General features: G+C 55.0%; 2 gene segments (V, D, J or C); both read left to right on the forward strand.

Annotated features, from left to right (window-relative positions):
- LOC117313628 (T cell receptor beta constant 1-like) overlaps nucleotides 1-10,495 on the forward strand; it is a 62,105-nt gene extending 51,610 nt beyond the window's left edge. Inside the window, 4 exon segments of the C gene segment in view lie at nucleotides 8,540-8,926; nucleotides 9,628-9,645; nucleotides 9,817-9,923; nucleotides 10,243-10,495. Of these exon segments, the coding sequence occupies nucleotides 8,540-8,926; nucleotides 9,628-9,645; nucleotides 9,817-9,923; nucleotides 10,243-10,263 (533 nt within the window).
- A 3,002-nt stretch (nucleotides 10,496-13,497) lies between these two features.
- LOC101339728 (T cell receptor beta constant 1-like) lies at nucleotides 13,498-18,742 on the forward strand (the record flags this gene model as incomplete). The annotated part of the segment is given in 6 exon segments: nucleotides 13,498-13,631; nucleotides 13,794-13,849; nucleotides 16,833-17,219; nucleotides 17,920-17,937; nucleotides 18,109-18,215; nucleotides 18,495-18,742. Coding segments are annotated over 6 exon segments (723 nt in total), but the record flags the coding sequence as incomplete, so codon positions are not given.
- Nucleotides 18,743-19,207: the final 465 nt, after the last annotated feature.

Here is a 19,207-nt window from a genome sequence, read left to right on the forward strand (position 1 = left end):
AGCCATGAACACCCTAACCTCTCCCAGAATCCCAGCAGACAAGGAGAGGTTTTGAAGTGAATCTGGGAGGCTGTGCTTTGCAGACACCTACTATTTTGGGGAAGGAAGCCGGCTCACTGTCATAGGTAAGCTAGTCAGGGCTGGAGGGCTGGGAACCTACAGGGAGGGGCAGGGTCCAGGTGGAGCCTCCGATAGGGGTGCCTAGGTTAAAGTGTGTTTTTATCAGAAAAATCTGAATTCTCGTCTTGATGAATTCTTATCTTGATGAGGTGGACAGCCTCCATCTCCAATAGTTTCATAGGCTCGCTGTGCCAAGCCTGGGTCTCCCTACCGAGAGGCAAGGAGTCTCAGCTGGAAAGGGGTCTCCGAGTCCATCTTCCGTCTCCTTGGAGGGTGCCCATCATGGCCACGGTAGATGGGAGGGCGTCTGGCCTTGGATCCGTCAGTCCTGCCGTTTCTCTCCCTCGCGTAGAAAGGAGACGGACACAGGAGAGGGGGGTGAGAAGTCTCACAGGGGGCCAAACTGGTCCTCTGACCGCAGCTTTTCGGGTTGTACAGTTGTCACCAGTTCCACCTCCGGGGGTTAAAATTCCGCCAAGGAAGGGGACAGGAGAGCTGTAGGTGGACCGGCAGAGGCGTGGGGAAAGAGTGGGAGGCGCAGGCACAGTTTCCCTACCGGGCTTTCGTGTTCTGCGACTAATGAAAGCCTGTATTTCGGCAGCGGAACGAAGCTTTCTGGGCTGGGTAAGTAAAGGTCTTCCCTGGGAATGATGTATTGTAAGGCTGGAGTTCTAGAAGTTCCCTTTAGAGAAGGCAGGGACTGAGAACACAGCAGAGAAAAGGCGGAGAGTGTGGGTGAGTGGAGAAGGTGCTAGGACCCCCAGAAGTTCTGGGGAGAAGCTCGTTTCTGGAAAGAAGGGCCCCATACCGGCCGCTCTGGGGTTTGCCACGCCCGTGTTATACTGTGGGGCAACCGGGGGCAGCACTTTGGAGGTGGGACTTGACTCCCTGTCCTGGGGAAGACATAAGAGCTGGGAGACGGGGGCCACTGTCCCTTGGACCCGGAGTGTCTACCTCTCCGTCCAGCCCCGGTGGGAGAGGGTTGAGTAAACCCTGGTCCCTGTGGGGCTTCCGGGGAGCTGCGTCTGCCGCCGCTTTAGATGAGGCTTGGTCGATTCCTGTTTGTCCTCTAAGTCTTCGGCCCATAAACTGCTTCCTTACTCTTCTGTCGGTGGTCCATTCCTCCTTCTTCTGTGCGTGGATCGGCCCCTCCTAAGTCTCTTCCTCTTTTCCCTCTTTCCCCAGAGTGTGCTTAGGCCTTTCTCCTAGTGGGATCCCTTTGGTCCTGAGCCGTGAATCCAGGCAAGGAAAGGTGGCCATCTCTGCCCTCAAGGAGCTAAGACTAGCGCTCTGGCTGGAGACCTCTGGGGGGTTTTCCTACAGCCTCCTGCAGCTGTGTTCCTATAATTCGCCCCTCCACTTTGGGACCGGCACCAGGCTCACCGTGACAGGTATCAGACAGGGAGGGAGGTGGAAGGCGGGGGCCAGAGCTGCCCTTTCCTTCCGGAGCATCTCCAGCTCGCTCCGCTGTGTCGGCCGAGGGCTCAGAGGAGCTGTGCTTCTGTGCTTCGTCTCCTGGCTTTGTGTTTTCTCGTTCTCCTTCTCGTTGTTCTCCAAGACTCCCCTCCTCTCTCCCGATTTAGCGGGTGTGCTGCTTTACTTTCCCCTTCTCATCTGATCTTTTCCATTTCCCCCCCTCCTTCTAACTCTGATCCTGCACTGGTGACCCCGTTTTGGGGAACAGCTCCGTCTTCTATGTTAAAATCCACCCCCAACACCTCCCTCCAGCTCAGAGCGCTGTCCTCGCCTTCCTTGAGTCCTTCTCTGTCTCCAAGATCCATGTGTGTCTTCCTGAGGTGGTTTAAGGACCCAGGAGGCCATAGGGGAGCAGCTTGGTGAGACTGAGAGGGCTTGAGGGGGACTCCTGAGCCCTGAAGGCCGAGGTCCGTGTCACGGCATCATGTGAGCTTGCAGGGGTGGCCCTGGGGAACATTGTGCTTGCTGGGGGTCAGAGGAGGTAGGTCAGAATAAGCTGTTACAACTGGAAACTTACACCATCTTAGTAACAGCCAAGGCAGAAAGAAGAGAAGCAGGTTGAGGCCCCGTGCTCTCAAACCTCAGGATCTGTGCTGAGATCAGCGAGTCAGAGGCCCATCGTGAAACGCTAACACACCATCACCACCCTCTGGAGGAAGCAGGCAGGTGGGAGAAGCAGGGCGAGGGTGAGATGGGCCTGGGCTGGAGTTATAGACACGGCCAGAGCAGCGGGCCACAGAGGTTCTACCAGACTGGTTGGCTGCGGCAGGCTTTGTCCTGCAGAGGGAAGCACGTGCCAGGGAGTGTCATGGAAATTGGAAAGTACAAATCACGGAGATTCAAAATGCCTGGGTTCTGGGGAAGGAGGGGCTCACGCAATTTGCAAAGTGACCTAAACTGTCTCAGGCCCTCTGAGATGTATAAAACAGAGATGACAATGGTCGTCTCTTGGGGTCCTGAAACTCTAAGGGACTAAATCACGTGAAAATCCTTTGTAAAGGATTTACCCTCTTGTAGCCATCCTTTTCATTCTTGTTGTTTATCCTCACTGTGTCACAGAGTATGCCTTTTTCCAAACCTGTGTCTCAATTTTGCCATTAGAAACATTTCCCAAACTTGGATAAAGTGGAGACATCTGGGTTTGCCATACTTCTGCTCATTCCTAGAACAGAGCCAAACAGAGGGCACAGTACCTTCTGGCAACAAGGAGGGTGCTTGAAAGGTAGACGTGTTTTTTTCCCATTCCTCCATGTCTTCACGTGAGGGCCTGCCTTCCGACAATTCCAGAGATTCTCTCCCTTCTGTCAGGCATGTCAAAGGGCCTGGGACTTTATCATATGAACCCTCTGACGAACTGGTCCTCGGACTTTGGGATTTGTTCGTTTCCAAGCTTTTGCTGCTTTTATGAATATAAAACGTGGCTGGAGCTAGGATTCAAAAGCGGGGAGAGAGGTTTGCTGGGCATTGGAAATAAGAAAGGGTTCAACCCATGAACATTTCCTTTCATGGGATTCCAGCCATCCTCGACACCTGGAGCGCCCTGGTGTAGCAGTTGGTGTGGAACATCAGATAGGACAATAGCCAGAGGCACGGGGGCTCCAGCAGGTTGCATGAAAGCAGGTTGCATGAAAATCAAAACAAAAGGTGAGTTGGGTAGAGTATAGGGAAAAGAATATGTCAGATGCAACGGGAAAAGTATCTCTTCTGGGGAAGAATGTCTAATTCTAATTCATAGGTGCTGTCACTCAAACAGATAAGCACGTACACCCTGCAAAAAGCAGGAAAATGATCATTGGAAAAAGTCAGTTTAGTTCTCAGGATCATGCTGCTAGTAGGAATCCTCTGCCTCAAAATCCAGGCTTATTTCAACTCTACTGTAATTGCTTCTAAGTCTGAAAAGTTAGCCATGCACCAAAGAGGGATTTAAACTAGGAAGAAAATAGATATACTCATTCGATGGCTAATCCTACAGGGCTTTTCAAACACGGCCAAGAAAATCAGGGTATAATGCCACCTTAGGGACTCGTGGGAGGCAGTCAGTAGCGAGTGCCCGTTGAGGGGAGAGAGAAGGGGCAAGGATGAGGGAGACTAACAGCAGGGAATGCGGATGGGGACGCCCAAACGAATCACCCCTGCCTCTCCCTGCTCCACACTAAGCTTCCCAGGAACGTGGAGCATCAAAACGTTAAAGAGGGATAATCATAAAACTTCTCACAAAACTTGCCCTTTGACAAAGCACTTGCAGGTGTGTAATTTGTTAAGCACTCACAACAGCGCTGTGGGGAAGATATGACCCCATTTTTCAGTTGCAGAAATGAAGGCCAGGGAGGTTGCAGGTCACAGAAGTAGTAAGAGGCGGGGTCTAGCCTGGAACACTTCCCCATCCAGCAAAATCTCCATCACAAATACCCCTTCCAATTTCACAACCACGGTAAATCCCCAAGCCAAGCTCATTGTCTGCAAATGGGGGATGACCTCAGGCAGGGCCCAGATTTCTGTGTCCAGCTAGTTCTGAAGAGAGGTGGGAAGAGAGAAGCCAGGGAGAAGGAGGGTGGCCCCAGTCTGTGCCAGGGGAGGAGGGGAAGAGGGAGGAATTCTTGGTAGCCCCTTCTCACTGTGCTCCTACAGTGAGCAGTACTTCGGGCCAGGGACCAGGCTCACTGTGCTAAGTAAGGAGGTTGCTCCAGGGGGGAGGGAGGATGGGCTGCCCAGGCTGGATGACCCCTTGAACCCTAGCTTTGGGGGCGTGCGCGCTGGACCCTCCTAGGCTGCTGTCTGAGAAGGCAAACTTTGCTCCTGGGTCCCAAGGCTGCGTGGATACCACACAGCTGTATTCTGGGGATGGTTCCAAGCTGACTGTGCTGGGTCAGGAGGGCAGCTGGGGTCCCTGAGCGCTCGCTCGGGCGGGCTGGAGAGAGGTGGGCTGCTGCCCATCTTCATTTGGGGCTGTGCTCAGGGTCGGTGGGGACTTGGGCTGAGTCCCGGACATCAGGAGAGCGCAGCGGCAGTTTTTGTCCTGGGCCTCAGGGCTGTGAGCCAAAACACTCAGTACTTCGGCGGGGGCACCCGGCTGACTGTGCTAGGTGAGCGGGGTGCCCTGGGGCGTTAGGAGCGGAAAGGGGCGTTCAGGACGCCAGCAGGGCCGCGGGACCCCTTTTTGTGCTGAGCCCTGAAGCTGTGAGCACTGACACTCAGTACTTCGGGCCGGGCACGCGGCTCCTGGTGCTAGGTGAGCGGGGACGCTGCCGCCGGGGACGCGGCGGGACGCGCGGCGGGTTTTTGCGCGGCGCTGGGGGGCCGTGACTCAGCCCCTGTACTTCGGGCCGGGCACGCGGCTCCTGGTGCTAGGTGAGCTCGGGCGGCGCGCCTCGGTTTGGGTGGGGAGCCCCGGGGCTGTGCTTTACAGGCGCCGCCCTGCCCTTCGGGGCCGGCAGCCCCTGACCGTGGTGGGTGAGTGTCCGCGGGCCCGGCAGCGGCGGCGGGGCGGGTTGGAAGGTCGGACCCGGGCACCTGGTCCCCTCCCTGCGCTGGAGCCGGGCGCTGGGACCCGGAGGGCGAGTGGCTGGGCGCTGAGGGGTTTGCGTGCTGGACTGGGACTCTGTGCTCCAATGAGCGGTATTTCGGCCCAGGCACCAGGCTCACGGTCACAGGTGAGATTTGGCTGTCTGCCTGCCTTCCATTCGCAGCCCACCGTGTCCCCGGAGATGGGTGGGGAGGGCTGCAGCTGGGCTGTGTTGCCAGTTGTCCGTCTGTGGGGTCAGTTCTGCAAGGGATGAGGGGCCTGGGATGGGGTACTCCTGGTTCTGGAACAGAAACAGAGGGCAAGGGTTGGGTGGGGGGGGTGCTTTGGTCTCTGTTTCTGAGATATTTAGGGACAGGGTGAGCATTGGAGAAAGAGAAGATTTATTGGGACTCTGAGAGCTGCTTGATTGGAGAAAAAGACCGAGGAGGGCAGTCTGGGCTGGGGGAAGGGCAGGAGGGGGTGTAGCTGATGCAAAGGGGAGAATGAGCCCGAGGGGCAGAAACAAGCAGGGATGAGCGCAGGATGCGGCCCCCTGCACAGCCGGCTCCTGGGAGGTGCAGGTGGAGGCTTCCACTGAACACAGGAGAAAAAGGATGACAAACAAGAGTGTGGAACAGAGAGTGAGAGAGAGAAACACGAGGCATGAGGGAGAGAATCAAAGTCAGCGGGGTTTGTTGATTTGCCGTTTAGAAGTTTAGATTTGAAATTAGCTTTAAAACCTTTTCCTCTCTTCCTAAGCCCCAGACCCCTGAGGGCCAGGCTGTGTGTACAGCACACGGGGGCTAGATGGGAACCTGGGCCACTGGGTGGATTTACTCACCAAACGTACCCCCCTCATCCCCTAGCTGGAAATCTCCCTCCTCACACCATGTCTTCTAGGTTAAACAGCCAGGTGGGGCAGGACATACATTAAAATGCAGATACTTTGCTTGTGAGCTGAGGAACATTCCCTGGAGGATCTTAGGCTCTTTGTGCTGGAAAAGGACCTTAAAGGTCACCTGGTGATGGGAGCACTGAGGCTTCAGGGGGAAGAACCCTCAAAACTGGTATATTTACCGGCTTATTTGACAACAGCAAACGTGTTTGTAGTTAGGTTCATTAAGATGGAGCCAATGAGGCTCAGCTGAAGTGTTTGTTCCTGGAGGGGAAGCTGGGTTCCTGTGATCAGCCAGGGTGGAGAAAAGCAGGAGACCTTACAACCAGGTAAATCTAGGTCCCAAGCCCTGGCCCTTTAATGATCTGGTGACCTTGGTCAAGTGAATCTGTGGGAACATCCTCTCTTCTATACAAGGTCATCAACAATACCTACTGCTAAATCTGATGTGAGACTTACAGGAGTAGCTACATGGAGAGTATCCAGGAAACCTCTTGTAATCCAGTGGTCCCCTCCCTACCCTTCCGCTAGGTGGCCACTGGCAAGGGAGGGGAGCCCAGTGCCAAGGGAGGGGCAGGTTCGGCATGTGGCTAATGGGCAGGAAGGCTGGGAACAGGACCCATAAACTTCAGAATTCTGCCTGAGGCTAGTTCAGCCCACCTCCAAGCACACACAACAGAAGCTCACCAGGACACACACGTGCACCTACGTGGGCAAGCCGACCCGCACCCCACAGGGACTCGCAAACACGGAGGGAGAACTGGCTTTGCCCTCATCATGGAGGAGGCATGTAGTCAGCGCTTCAGGGTGTAAGGACGGTCTGGCTTCCGATCATTCTGTCCATCACGTCACCATCATGGGGACCATCGCATGTGGCTCAGAAGGCATCTTTACTTTTTCCAATAGGGGCTGAGAGTTTGCTGGGTGAGGAGGTCAGAGGAGTAGATTCCATAGTGCCCTTGGAGGGCTGGTTGAACCCCAGGGTCAGGGGCTTTGAGGCGAGAGTGAATAACCAGGCTGGGGGCAGAAAGCCTGATAGAGCTGCACAGCAGAGAGAAGTTAGGAGATTACCTGGGCGGCCAGTAAAGACCTAGGGACAGAGGAGTGAGTAATCAGCACGGTGGGAAATGCAGGGTGGGGCAGCAGACCTCTTGGGCAGCAGAACCACTGCAAAGGAAACACCCAGGGCTTTTGCTAAAAATTACTTAGAATTTCAAAATGGTGACAGCAGCACATTAAGTCAACAAGGGGCCCTTCTAAGTGTGGGGTCCTCTGTGACTGCACAGGTCATACACCCAGGAAGCCAGCCCGCTAGTCAGGTCACATCCAGGGAAATGTGAAGAGTCGGTTAGAAGAACATTTTCTCCATCTTCCAGCCTAAACTAGATCTCTTTTAGAGTGAGATGTCTTCCTTTTAACAGAATTGCTCAGAAACAAACAAAACAATCGATAAAAAGCAAAGAGCAGAATAACAGGGATGTAGGAGGGCCGAGAAGCAGTGAGCCAGCCAGATGGAAAGGCCGCAGGGGCATTAACTGGACCGCCTTCACCTGGAGCCCTCGAGGACGCCACGCACCAGGGGCTTAGTTGCAGCAAGACAGCTGAGAGCAGAAGTTGCTCTGATGATCTCATGCCTATTGAGGAAGCTTGCTGGTAGGGTGAAGTAGAACACGTGGAATCAAAGGGACAAAGAAGGTTGAAGATGCCTGCATTTGAAACACAGGGGGATGGCTATCTGCCTGAGCTGAGGAAACTCGGGGGTACCTGGAGGCAGAGGAATGGCTAGGATGACCTGCTGAAGCAGCAGAAAGAAAGAAAACCTCCCATTCTCATGAGTGCACCCTAATACAAAAGGCTGTCCTCACGTGGTGCCCCCCAATATGCCATCTGTATCCTGTCATCTGAAGAAAACCCCACCCCCAAATGACCCCCTTAGCCCCAAATCCCCTTTACTCCTCGACCCCTGAGACTCACATACAAGGAACCCAGCTGAGGGCAGGGGCTTTCTGAACCCTTGTATCATTTCATCTCCAGCCCGGCGCTGCACAGTCGGTGTTGGGATTCTCCCTTCACAGGCAGGAAAAATGATGCAGAGACAATGAGAGACTGTCTGAAGTCATGTTGGTGGGCAGAGTCAGTTCCAAGCTTTGGATTCCGTTCTTCTGCCTCCAATCCACTGCTCTATTTAAATAACTACTACATATTATGGGGAGAAAAAGACAGGTGAGCTTTTCTTGATGGATAAGAAATCAAATAAGGGGAAAGAAGAGACATTGCGCAGAATGTTGGGCAGTGCCATTTGTAAGGCCACCTTAGGGGCTGGGGACACAGGAGACAGGGCTGTCGTAGGGTCAATACAAAGGCCAGGCAGGCCGAGGGAGCACAGTCACAGAGGAGCGGGTGGTGACCCCCAAACAACCAACCAGGACCTACTACCACGTGATTTCCTTTTACGATGACCCCGTGGCCCCCTTCCCTGAGCCCCCAACTCACACGCACAGCCGGCCCTCCGGGCACCCGTGCTCCCAACCCCCTCTCCCTTCCAGACGACCTGAGCAAGGTGACCCCACCCAAGGTGGCTGTGTTCGAGCCGTCAGCAGCAGAGATCTCCCGGACCCAGAAGGCCACGCTCGTGTGCCTGGCCACGGGCTTCTACCCCGACCACGTGGAGCTGAGCTGGTGGGTGAACGGGAAGCAGGTCGAGACGGGGGTCAGCACGGACCCTCAGCCCCACAAGGAGGACCCCAGCCGCAACGACTCCAGCTACTGTCTGAGCAGCCGGCTGAGGGTCTCCGCCAGCTTCTGGTACAACCCTCGCAACCTCTTCCGCTGCCAAGCCTGGTTCCACGGGCTCTCGGACGAGGACGAGTGGAAGCAGGACAGGCCCAAACCCGTCACCCAGACCATCAGTGCCGAGGTCCGGGGCCGAGCAGGTGAGCGGCTTCGGGAGGGTTCGGCAGGGAGGGAGGCAGAGCAGACAGAGGGGGAGGTCCAGGGAGGAGAGCAGAGAGACTAGGTGCAGAATAAACGGGAGGGTGTGGGAAGCCCCCCGTGAGGGAGGACAGGGCACCTCGGGCTACTTCCTCCCCCACATCCGAGATCGTCAGCCCAACTCAGCTGTGCTGAAAGGTCCCCCTCCCTACGCGCCTGCACAGCTCAGGGTCTGAGCAGTGGGTCCTCATCCCCTTCACTGCTGCCATGTTCCATGACCTTCGAGGATGCTGTGGCCACATCGCCAAAACAGAAGGAAGGCGCTGCTGGGACTCTGACCAGAGGCTGCCCTGAGCCTGGGAGTCTGTGCTGACTACAAGTCTGGCTTCGTTTTTTGTTTTTCTTGGTTCTTTTGGAAGCAGCTCAAAATCCCACACATTTGTTATTGTAGAGTTTTGATGGGTCAGGAATGTGCGCATAACTGAGCTGGCTCGTCTTCCTCAGGAGGCTGCAGTCGGGTGTCAGCCACAGCTGGAGTCTTCTCTGAAGGCTCAACTGGAGAGGATCCACTTCCAAGCTCACGTGGTTGTTGGCAAGAGTTAGCACCTTGCCAGCTGTTGGGCTGAGGAAGGCTGGCTTAGTTTTGAATCTGCTTTTGAAGCTGGACTCTCTCATCCATTTCCCTCCCCCTTTTTTCTTTCAGACTGTGGCCTCACCTCGGGTAAGTGGCCCCCTGCTCCTTTGTCTCCATCTCCCATGGTCTTTGCTCTGGAACCAGAGAATGCAAACCCCATGAACCCTGGTGGGGCATGGAAGGGTGGGTGGTGCGTGGGCAAGGAGACCGGAGATCCCTGCTCACAGGTACCTACCTGCTCTCCCTTCCTGCCAACAGCGTCCTACCAGCAAGGGGTCCTGTCTGCCACCATCCTCTATGAGATCCTGCTGGGGAAGGCCACCCTGTATGCTGTGCTGGTCAGCGCCCTGGTGCTGATGGCCATGGTAAGGACGAAGGCAGGATGGGGCCGGCTGGTTGGAGGTGACACTTGAAACACAGCAACTGACACCCAAGAACACAGAGACCCTGCCGGGACCAGAATGGGCAGAGAGGAAAGGGGGGAGTCACCCACATGCCTCAGAAGACACTTATATCTGGGATCATAATGCAAGTACCATGCTGTGAAGGAGAAACTGGGGTCACCTGAAAACATGATGGATGTTAGGGGAACCCTGCTATTTGTCTTGTCAGTGGGAAACCCTACGTCCTCTCAGTCCCCAGCACTGCTGGCTCCTGGTAACCCCCAAACTTTCTCTTCTTCAGGTCAAGAGAAAGGATTCCTGAAGCCAGCTTAGAGGTGGAGCCAGGAGCTTCCAGCCTGTTATGGCCCTGATGTGAATTCTGCTTTTTCCATTCCTACCCAGTGCTTCAGAAGAGCTGCTCTCGTCTCTCTACGCACCCCAGTATCTACCCCTGTGTGCATGCCCCCCAAACACTCATGACCAAAATCTCCCTAGCCCAAGGGGGACCCTGGCGGGCCTGAACGGATTCAACCAATAAAAATGGCCTGATCTGGCTTGAGTCTGCCTTGTGAGTGCCTAGATATCTCCTCCGTCCATCTCTGAAGTCCCATGTGACTCCAGCCAGGGTGGAAACAAGAGGCATTCAAGAAAGTGCAGGCCCCTCAGGTAGGAGGGTCAAGGGACCCAGCCTGTGGGTGGTACTACTCCACACTGCCGGCAAAACTCAAGTACACGTGAAAGGGTGTGATTGGTGAAGAGAGAGGCTTACTCTGGAACAACCTAGAAAAAGGTGTGATGCTGTCTATAGGAAATTTCTGTCCTACCTGGACAAAGGTGCTCTGAGGAAGAGCTGTGTCCACTTGCTGAGTGGTCATGTCCCCACGGCCACCAAAGCTGGGTGTCATGTGCGTCACCCACGCTCTCTCCACTGTCTCCCTGAGGGCGCTACTCAGCTTTCTCCATCACCAAGGAGTGATTCCAGGTGAGAAGAAGAGAAATTACTATCTATTCTCATTATCAGATGTACCTTCCAGTTTAAGTTACGAAGCTGGATATAAATTTCACTCTAGTGAATTAAATGTGTGTGAATATGGCCCTGATCAGTCCTGAGAGGATACAAAATCAGTTTCCCTAAAACCAAGGATCAGCCCTGTTGGTATTTCTAGAAATCCTTCCAAAGCTCTTTACTGTCTCATTGTCACCATGGTGATGTAACCCAAAGTCCGCAGGATGGCATAAAAGACCCACCTTTGTCCTCCACCACTTTATCCACACTCACCCTCACTCCCGTCACCCTGAACCCCCGAGTCACTGGCGCTCAGGCCATCTTGCACTCCTCTACCTGGAATGACTCATGTGCGCTCCCACCCATCCTTGCGGATTCAACGGTGCCGTCTTCCCCAGCAAGCAGCCGCCTCTGGAGGATCTTTGCCCCTTACTCCATGCAAATGGATGAAATTCTCCCTGCATTTTGCTATCACAGTACCCTGTGTGCATCTCCTTCCTGCCACTGACCACAGTTGATGGAAACTACCTCTTTCCTTGTCTGGCACCCCCACTAGAAGGTCCGCTCCTTGAGGACCAGGTTGTGTGGTATTACAGTACCCTTGCGATGTGGCACAGTACCTTGGTTCAGTGTACTAACCCAATAAATTCTCTTTAAAGAAATGAATGAATCAATGAGTTTGCCCAAAGTGACCCAATGCAGGAGCAGATACCACCCTAAGGGCTGCCTGGAACAGCCATCTGTACCCCCCACACAGGCCTGCAGCACACAGCCTCCTCCCACTACTGGAACTCTGCGTGCATTCTAACATGGGTGTCTGCACCTATACCAACACACATGCACAAACACGTATGTCTACATGCATGCATGAGCAGAGGCACCTACTCGTTAAGCACATATCATCGCAACATTTGCTAGTAACCTTCAAGAAAACAAAGATATCCAGGTCACAGTCCCCAAGAAGCTTCCCTGCTCATAGGGGGATAATTCATGAATAGAAAGTTAACACACACGGTGATGCTTGCAATAGCAAGGTGATCTGTCTCCGACAATGCAGGCAGAGGCTAGCAAGAGGTTTCTGACGGGGACCATCAGGGGAGAGTCTGAGACGGTGGCAGTTCTTCAAAGGAAGAACCGGTCTCAGCCATGTGGGAGAGAGGTCGTGATAGTCGGATGTATGAAGAGGATATGAAACTACAGGGTCAGGTACTTCTGCTCAGCGGGTCTGCGAGGTCCAAGATGGAAGTCACAAGGCTGAAAAGGCAGGTTGGGGCTTCCTGCTTTGAGAGTGGACTCTGTCCTTGCAACCAGCGTGAGGCCTGGCATATAGTAGATGTGCATTTCGTGTCTGTGGACTAATGAAGGGAAAGGAGCTCGGACCCTATTCAGGAAGCAATGGGGAATCGCAGAGCTTTCCAGGCTGTGTGTCCTCCTGCCCTGAGTTGCCATCCCCTGCTCTAGGGATGCTCCTCCCACGTGCCTCACTATAAATGCCAGTCTGTGCAGGTGGGCACAGTGAGTCCCAGAGGGGAGCCCTGATGACATAGGAGATCTCCTCAGGGTGGCGTAGGTTCCAGGAGGGGCCTCTCTGTCCCCTTCCCCCTCCACTAGCACCCTAACATTCCCCAAGCCCCTCCCCACTTTCGATTACTCAGGTTTTTTTCCCACCCCACTCAATCAGACCAAGCTCTGCCACCTGCACTTCCTGCCTCCGCACAGTCGTTAGGGGAGGGGGACAATAGGAGAGGACATTTTTGTTTCATAGTGTAACATTGTGGGGACTTCGGGGGGGCACGATGATTCAGTTAGAGGAAGGGCTTTTACAAAAAGCCCAGCCTCAGAAAATAGCTCCAACTGCCCGGGTGAGGCTCCTGCATGGGGAGAGTAGCTGGGAGAGATCTCCTGAGCGGGTCCCTGATGTGATCTCGCAGGGATACGGACTCCGTGATCACCTCTGCCCCTCCCTGCTCCACACTCAGCTTCCAGGAAAGCGAAGAATCAAGCCACAAAGTGGAGTCATGATTCTGTGCTTTTCACAAACCTTGCCTTTTGACAAAGTACTTGCAGGTGTGTAATTTGTTAAGCACTCGCAACAACGCTGTGGGGAAGATATGACCCCATTTTTCAGTTGCAGAAACGAAGGCCAGGGAGGTTGCAGGTCACGGAAGTAGTAAGAGGCGGGTCTAGCCTGGAACACTTCCCAGTCCAGCAAAATCTCCATCACAAATACCCCTTCCAATTTCACAACCACGGTAAATCCCCAAGCCAAGCTCATTGTCTGCAAATGGGGGATGACCTCAGGCAGGGCCCAGATTTCTGTGTCCAGCTAGTTCTGAAGAGAGGTGGGAAGAGAGAAGCCAGGGAGAAGGAGGGTGGTCCCAGTCTGTGCCAGGGGAGGAGGGGAAGAAGGAGGAATTCTTGGTAGCCCCTTCCCACTGTGCTCCTACAATGAGCTGCACTTCGGGCCAGGGACCAGGCTCACTGTGCTAAGTAAGAAGGTTGCTCCAGGGGGGAGGGAGGATGGGCTGCCCAGCCTGGATGACCTCCTGAATCCTGGCTTTTGGGGAGTGGACGCTGGACCCTCCTGGGCTGCTCTCAGGGAAGGCTAAGTTTGTGCCTGAGTTCCCAGGGCTGTGTGAACACCGAGCTGTATTTTGGCAATGGTTCCAAGCTGACTGTGCTGGGTAAGGAGGGCAGCTGGGGTCCCTGAGCGCTCGTTCGGGCGGGCTGGAGAGAGGTGGGCTGCTGCCCATCTCCATTTGGGGCTGTGCTCGGGGTCGGTGGGGACCTGGGCTGAGTTTGGGACATCAGGAGAGCGCAGCGGCGGTTTTTGTCCTGGGCCTCAGGGCTGTGAGCAACGACCCTCTGTTCTTCGGCGAGGGCACCCGGCTGACTGTGCTAGGTGAGCGGGGTGCCCTGGGGCGTTAGCGGAGCGGGGCGTTCAGGACGCCAGCAGGGCCGCGGGACCCCTTTTTGTGCTGAGCCCAGAAGCTGTGAGCACTGAAACTCAGTACTTCGGCGCGGGCACCCGGCTGTCGGTGCTAGGTGAGCGGGGACGCTGCCGCCGGGGACGGGGCGGGACGCGCGGCGGGTTTTTGCGCGGCGCTGGGGGGCCGTGACTCTCCCCCGGTTTTCGGGCCGGGCACGCGGCTCCTGGTGCTAGGTGAGCTCGGGCGGCGCGCCTCGGTTTGGGTGGGGAGCCCCGGGGCTGTGCTTTACAGGCGCCGCCCTGCCCTTCGGGGCCGGCAGCCGGCTGACCGTGGTGGGTGAGTGTCCGCGGGCCCGGCAGCGACGGCGGGGCGGGATGGAAGGCGGCGAGCGCGGGGCGGGGCGGCCGCGGGCACCTGGTCCCCTCGCAGCACTGAAGCGGGGCGCTGGGACCCGGGAGCGGCCTGGAGCTGCGGGGGTTTGAGTGCGGGGCTTCTCACTGTGCTCCTATGAGCAGTATTTTGGCCCAGGCACCAGGCTTACGGTCATAGGTAAGATTTGGATGCCTCCCCTCCTTCCAGCCCGGCTCCTGGGGGGTCCCAAGAGATGGGTGCTGCGGGCTGGAGCTGGGGCGCGTGTCCATTTGTCCATCTGGGGGTCAACTCTGCAAGGGAGGTGGGGAATATTGGGTGGGGAGGGTTTTGGGTAGGGATAATCCCGGGACGGGAATTTAGACAGAGGGAAAGGGGGGCTTTGGTCTCTTTGTTTCTGAGATATTTAGGGACAGGGTGAGCATTGGAGAAAGAGGATTTACTGGGACTCTGAGAGCTGCTTGATTGGAGAAAAAGACCGAGGAGGGCAATCTGGGCTGGGGGAAGGGCAGGAGGGTGTAGCTGATGCAAAGGGGAGAATGAGCCCGAGGGGCAGAAACAAGCAGGGATGAGCGCAGGATGCGGCCCCCTGCACAGCCGGCTCCTGGGAGGTGCAGGTGGAGGCTTCCACTGAACACAGGAGAAAAAGGATGACAAACAAGAGTGTGGAACAGAGAGTGAGAGAGAGAAACACGAGGCATGAGGGAGAGAAAATCAGCGGGGTTTGTTGATTTACTGTTTAGAAGTTTAGATTTGAAATTAGCTTTAAAACCTCTTCCTCTCTTCCTAAGCCCCAGACCCCTGAGGGCCAGGCTGTGTGTACAGCACACGGGGGCTAGATGGGAACCTGGGCCACTGGGTGGATTTACTCACCAAACGTACCCCCCTCATCCCCTAGCTGGAAATCTCCCTCCTCACACCACATCTTCTAGGTTAAACAGCCAGGTGGGGCAGGACATACATGAAAATGCAGATACTTTGCTTGTGAGCTGAGGAACATTCCCTGGAGGATCTTAGGCTCTTTGTGCTGGAAAAGGACCTTAAAGTTCACCTGCTGTGGGAGTATTGAGCTTCCAGAGGGGAAGAAACCCTCAATACCAGTATATTTACCTGGATGATTTGACAACAGCAAGGGTGCTTGCAGTTAGGCGAATTAAGATGGAGCCAATGAGGATCAGCTGAAGTGTTTGTTCCCAGAGGAAAGCTGGGTTTCTGTAATCAGCCAGGGTGGAGAAAAGCAGGAGACCTCAGAACCAGGTAAATCTGGGTCCCAAGCCCTGGCCCCTTAATGATCCAGTACCTCGGAAAAATGAATCTGTGTGCACAGGTCACACACCCAAGAAGCCAGCCCGCTAGTCAGGTCACATCCAGGGAAATGTGAAGAGTCGGTTAGAAGAACATTTTCTCCATCTTCCAGCCTAAACTAGATCTCTTTAGAGTGAGTTGTCTTCCTTTTAACAGAATTGCTCAGAAACAAACAAAACAATCGATAAAAAGCAAAGAGCAGAATAACAGGGATGTAGGAGGGCCGAGAAGCAGTGAGCCAGCCAGATGGAAAGGCCGCAGGGGCATTAACTGGACCGCCTTCACCTGGAGCCCTCGAGGACGCCACGCACCAGGGGCTTAGTTGCAGCAAGACAGCTGAGAGCAGAAGTTGCTCTGATGATCTCATGCCTATTGAGGAAGCTTGCTGGTAGGGTGAAGTAGAACACGTGGAATCAAAGGGACAAAGAAGGTTGAAGATGCCTGCATTTGAAACACAGGGGGATGGCTATCTGCCTGAGCTGAGGAAACTCGGGGGTACCTGGAGGCAGAGGAATGGCTAGGATGACCCGCTGAAGCAGCAGAAAGAAAGAAAACCTCCCATTCTCATGAGCGCACCCTAATACAAAAGGCTGTCCTCACGTGGTGCCCCCCAATATGCCACCTGTATACAGTCATCTGAAGAAAACCCCACCCCCAAATGACCCCCTTAGCCCCAAATCCCCTTTACTCCTCGACCCCTGAGACTCACATACAAGGAACCCAGCTGAGGGCAGGGGCTTTCTGAACCCTTGTATCATTTCATCTCCACCCCCGCGCTGGACAGTCGGTGTTGGGATTCTCCCTTCACAGTCAGGAAAAATGATGCAGAGACAATGAGAGACTGTCTAAAGTCATGTTGGTGGGCAGAGTCAGTTCCAAGCTTTGAATTCCGTTCTTCTGCCTCCAATCCACTGCTCTATTTAAATAACTACTACATATTATGGGGAGAAAAAGACAGGTGAGCTTTTCTTGATGGATAAGAAATCAAATAAGGGGAAAGAAGAGACATTACGCAGAATGTTGGGCAGTGCCATTTGTAAGGCCACCTTAGGGGCTGGGGACACAGGAGACAGGGCTGTCGTAGGGTCAATACAAAGGCCAGGCAGGCCGAGGGAGCACAGTCACAGAGGAGCGGGTGGTGACCCCCAAACAACCAACCAGGACCTACTACCACGTGATTTCCTTTTACGATGACACCGTGGCCCCCTTCCCTGAGCCCCCAACTCACACGCACAGCCGGCCCTCCGGGCACCCGTGCTCCCAACCCCCTCTCCCTTCCAGACGACCTGAGCAAGGTGACCCCACCCAAGGTGGCTGTGTTCGAGCCGTCAGCAGCAGAGATCTCCCGGACCCAGAAGGCCACGCTCGTGTGCCTGGCCACGGGCTTCTACCCCGACCACGTGGAGCTGAGCTGGTGGGTGAACGGGAAGCAGGTCGAGACGGGGGTCAGCACGGACCCTCAGCCACACAAGGAGGACCCCAGCCGTAACGACTCCAGCTACTGTCTGAGCAGCCGGCTGAGGGTCTCCGCCAGCTTCTGGTACAACCCTCGCAACCTCTTCCGCTGCCAAGCCTGGTTCCACGGGCTCTCGGACGAGGACGAGTGGAAGCAGGACAGGCCCAAACCCGTCACCCAGACCATCAGTGCCGAGGTCCGGGGCCGAGCAGGTGAGCCGCTCCGGGAGGGTTCGGCAGGGAGGGAGGCAGAGCAGACAGAGGGGGAGGTCCAGGGAGGAGAGCAGAGAGACTAGGTGCAGAATAAACGGGAGGGTGTGGGAAGCCCCCCGTGAGGGAGGACAGGGCACCTCGGGCTACTTCCTCCCCCACATGCCAGATGGTCAGCCCAACTCAGCTGTGCTGAAAGGTCCCCCTCCCTACGCGCCTGCACAGCTCAGGGTCTGAGCAGTGGGTCCTCATCCCCTTCACTGCTGCCATGTTCCATGACCTTCGAGGATGCTGTGGCCACATCGCCAAAACAGAAGGAAGGCGCTGCTGGGACTCTGACCAGAGGCTGCCCTGAGCCTGGGAGTCTGTGCTGACACAAGTCTGGCTTAGTTTTTTGTTTTTCTTGGTTCTTTTGGAAGCAGCTCAAAATCCCACACATTTGTTATTGTAGAGTTTTGATGGGTCAGGAATGTGCGCATAACTGAGCTGGCTCGTCTTCCTCAGGAGGCTGCAGTCGGGTGTCAGCCACAGCTGGAGTCTTCTCTGAAGGCTCAACTGGAGAGGATCCACTTCCAAGCTCACGTGGTTGTTGGCAAGAGTTAGCACCTTGCCAGCTGTTGGGCTGAGGAAGGCTGGCTTAGTTTTGAATCTGCTTTTGAAGCTGGACTCTCTCATCCATTTCCCTCCCCCTTTTTTCTTTCAGACTGTGGCCTCACCTCGGGTAAGTGGCCCCCTGCTCCTTTGTCTCCATCTCCCATGGTCTTTGCTCTGGAACCAGAGAATGCAAACCCCATGAACCCTGGTGGGGCATGGAAGGGTGGGTGGTGCGTGGGCAAGGAGACCGGAGATCCCTGCTCACAGGTGCCTACCTGCTCTCCCTTCCTGCCAACAGCGTCCTACCAGCAAGGGGTCCTGTCTGCCACCATCCTCTATGAGATCCTGCTGGGGAAGGCCACCCTGTATGCTGTGCTGGTCAGCGCCCTGGTGCTGATGGCCATGGTAAGGACGAGGGCAGGATGGGACAGGTGATTGAAGGGAGAGGGTGAAATGTCATGAAGGGTAACTGAGGGGGTCTCAGAGTCATGTCCTGGCACCTCAATGGAGTTATAGTGGGGCTGCCAGACAGGGGACAACATCGAGGTCATCTAGAATGTAGCTTTAGAGGATGGGGAGAATCAACTAGCTCTACCCGAAATCAAGCCCTAGAGTCAGCTTCCTCTGACCCACTCGTACTGTTCGGTGACCCCTGGCACCCTGACAATGTCCTCTTTTCCTCAGGTTAAGAAAAAAGATTCCTGAGACCAGCTCCAAAAGTGCATCCTGAGTCATTCTTCATCCTCTCCTTGGATGTTCCTTAACATGTTTCCAGTCTGTGTTCCTCAAGGGTTTCTCTCTCTCCACCTTCTTTTATCTCCTTCCTACTTGGATGTCTGTCCCTTCTCTCAGCTTCCCTGCAGACTGAGCTCCTCCCCACTGAATCTGAAATTGATTAAAGTAATAAAAGTGTCATGGTGGGCTTGACTGTGTCCCAGGAGTGTCTATGGAGTTTGCCCTTCCCTGTTCTACCTCTGATTTAGGGAAATCACCACCCCTCAGGCATACAGAGTGATGCACCCTCCTCTCTGACCAATGTCGATTCCTCCTGTTCATCCTGATGGAGGATGGACCCCATGGTCCACACCTGGGTATTCTGGGCCCCATTTGGTAGGGTTAGTTTGAAGGGCAAGGAGCTGGACTCTGGAAAACCTGCATGTTGATGGCATAAGGATGAATGGAGGCGAACCGTAACCCCCAGCTCAGCGCTGGACGGAGGACAGGGCGACCTGTAGGTTAGAATGTCTGATCATTTCTCAATTCCAGATTCGAGTTTCACTCCTTACGCATTTAGAGTTTATCTGTGTTGGTTCTTAACACTTCCATCTTGTCTGCTTTCAGAATTTGGGCATAAGATTTAGTTCTACTTTGCGTGAGTTAGAATCCTAAAGAAGGCA

Source organism: Tursiops truncatus, chromosome 9 (genome assembly GCF_011762595.2).
Source record: "Tursiops truncatus isolate mTurTru1 chromosome 9, mTurTru1.mat.Y, whole genome shotgun sequence".
In the NCBI taxonomy this organism is placed as follows: Eukaryota; Metazoa; Chordata; class Mammalia; order Artiodactyla; family Delphinidae; genus Tursiops; species Tursiops truncatus.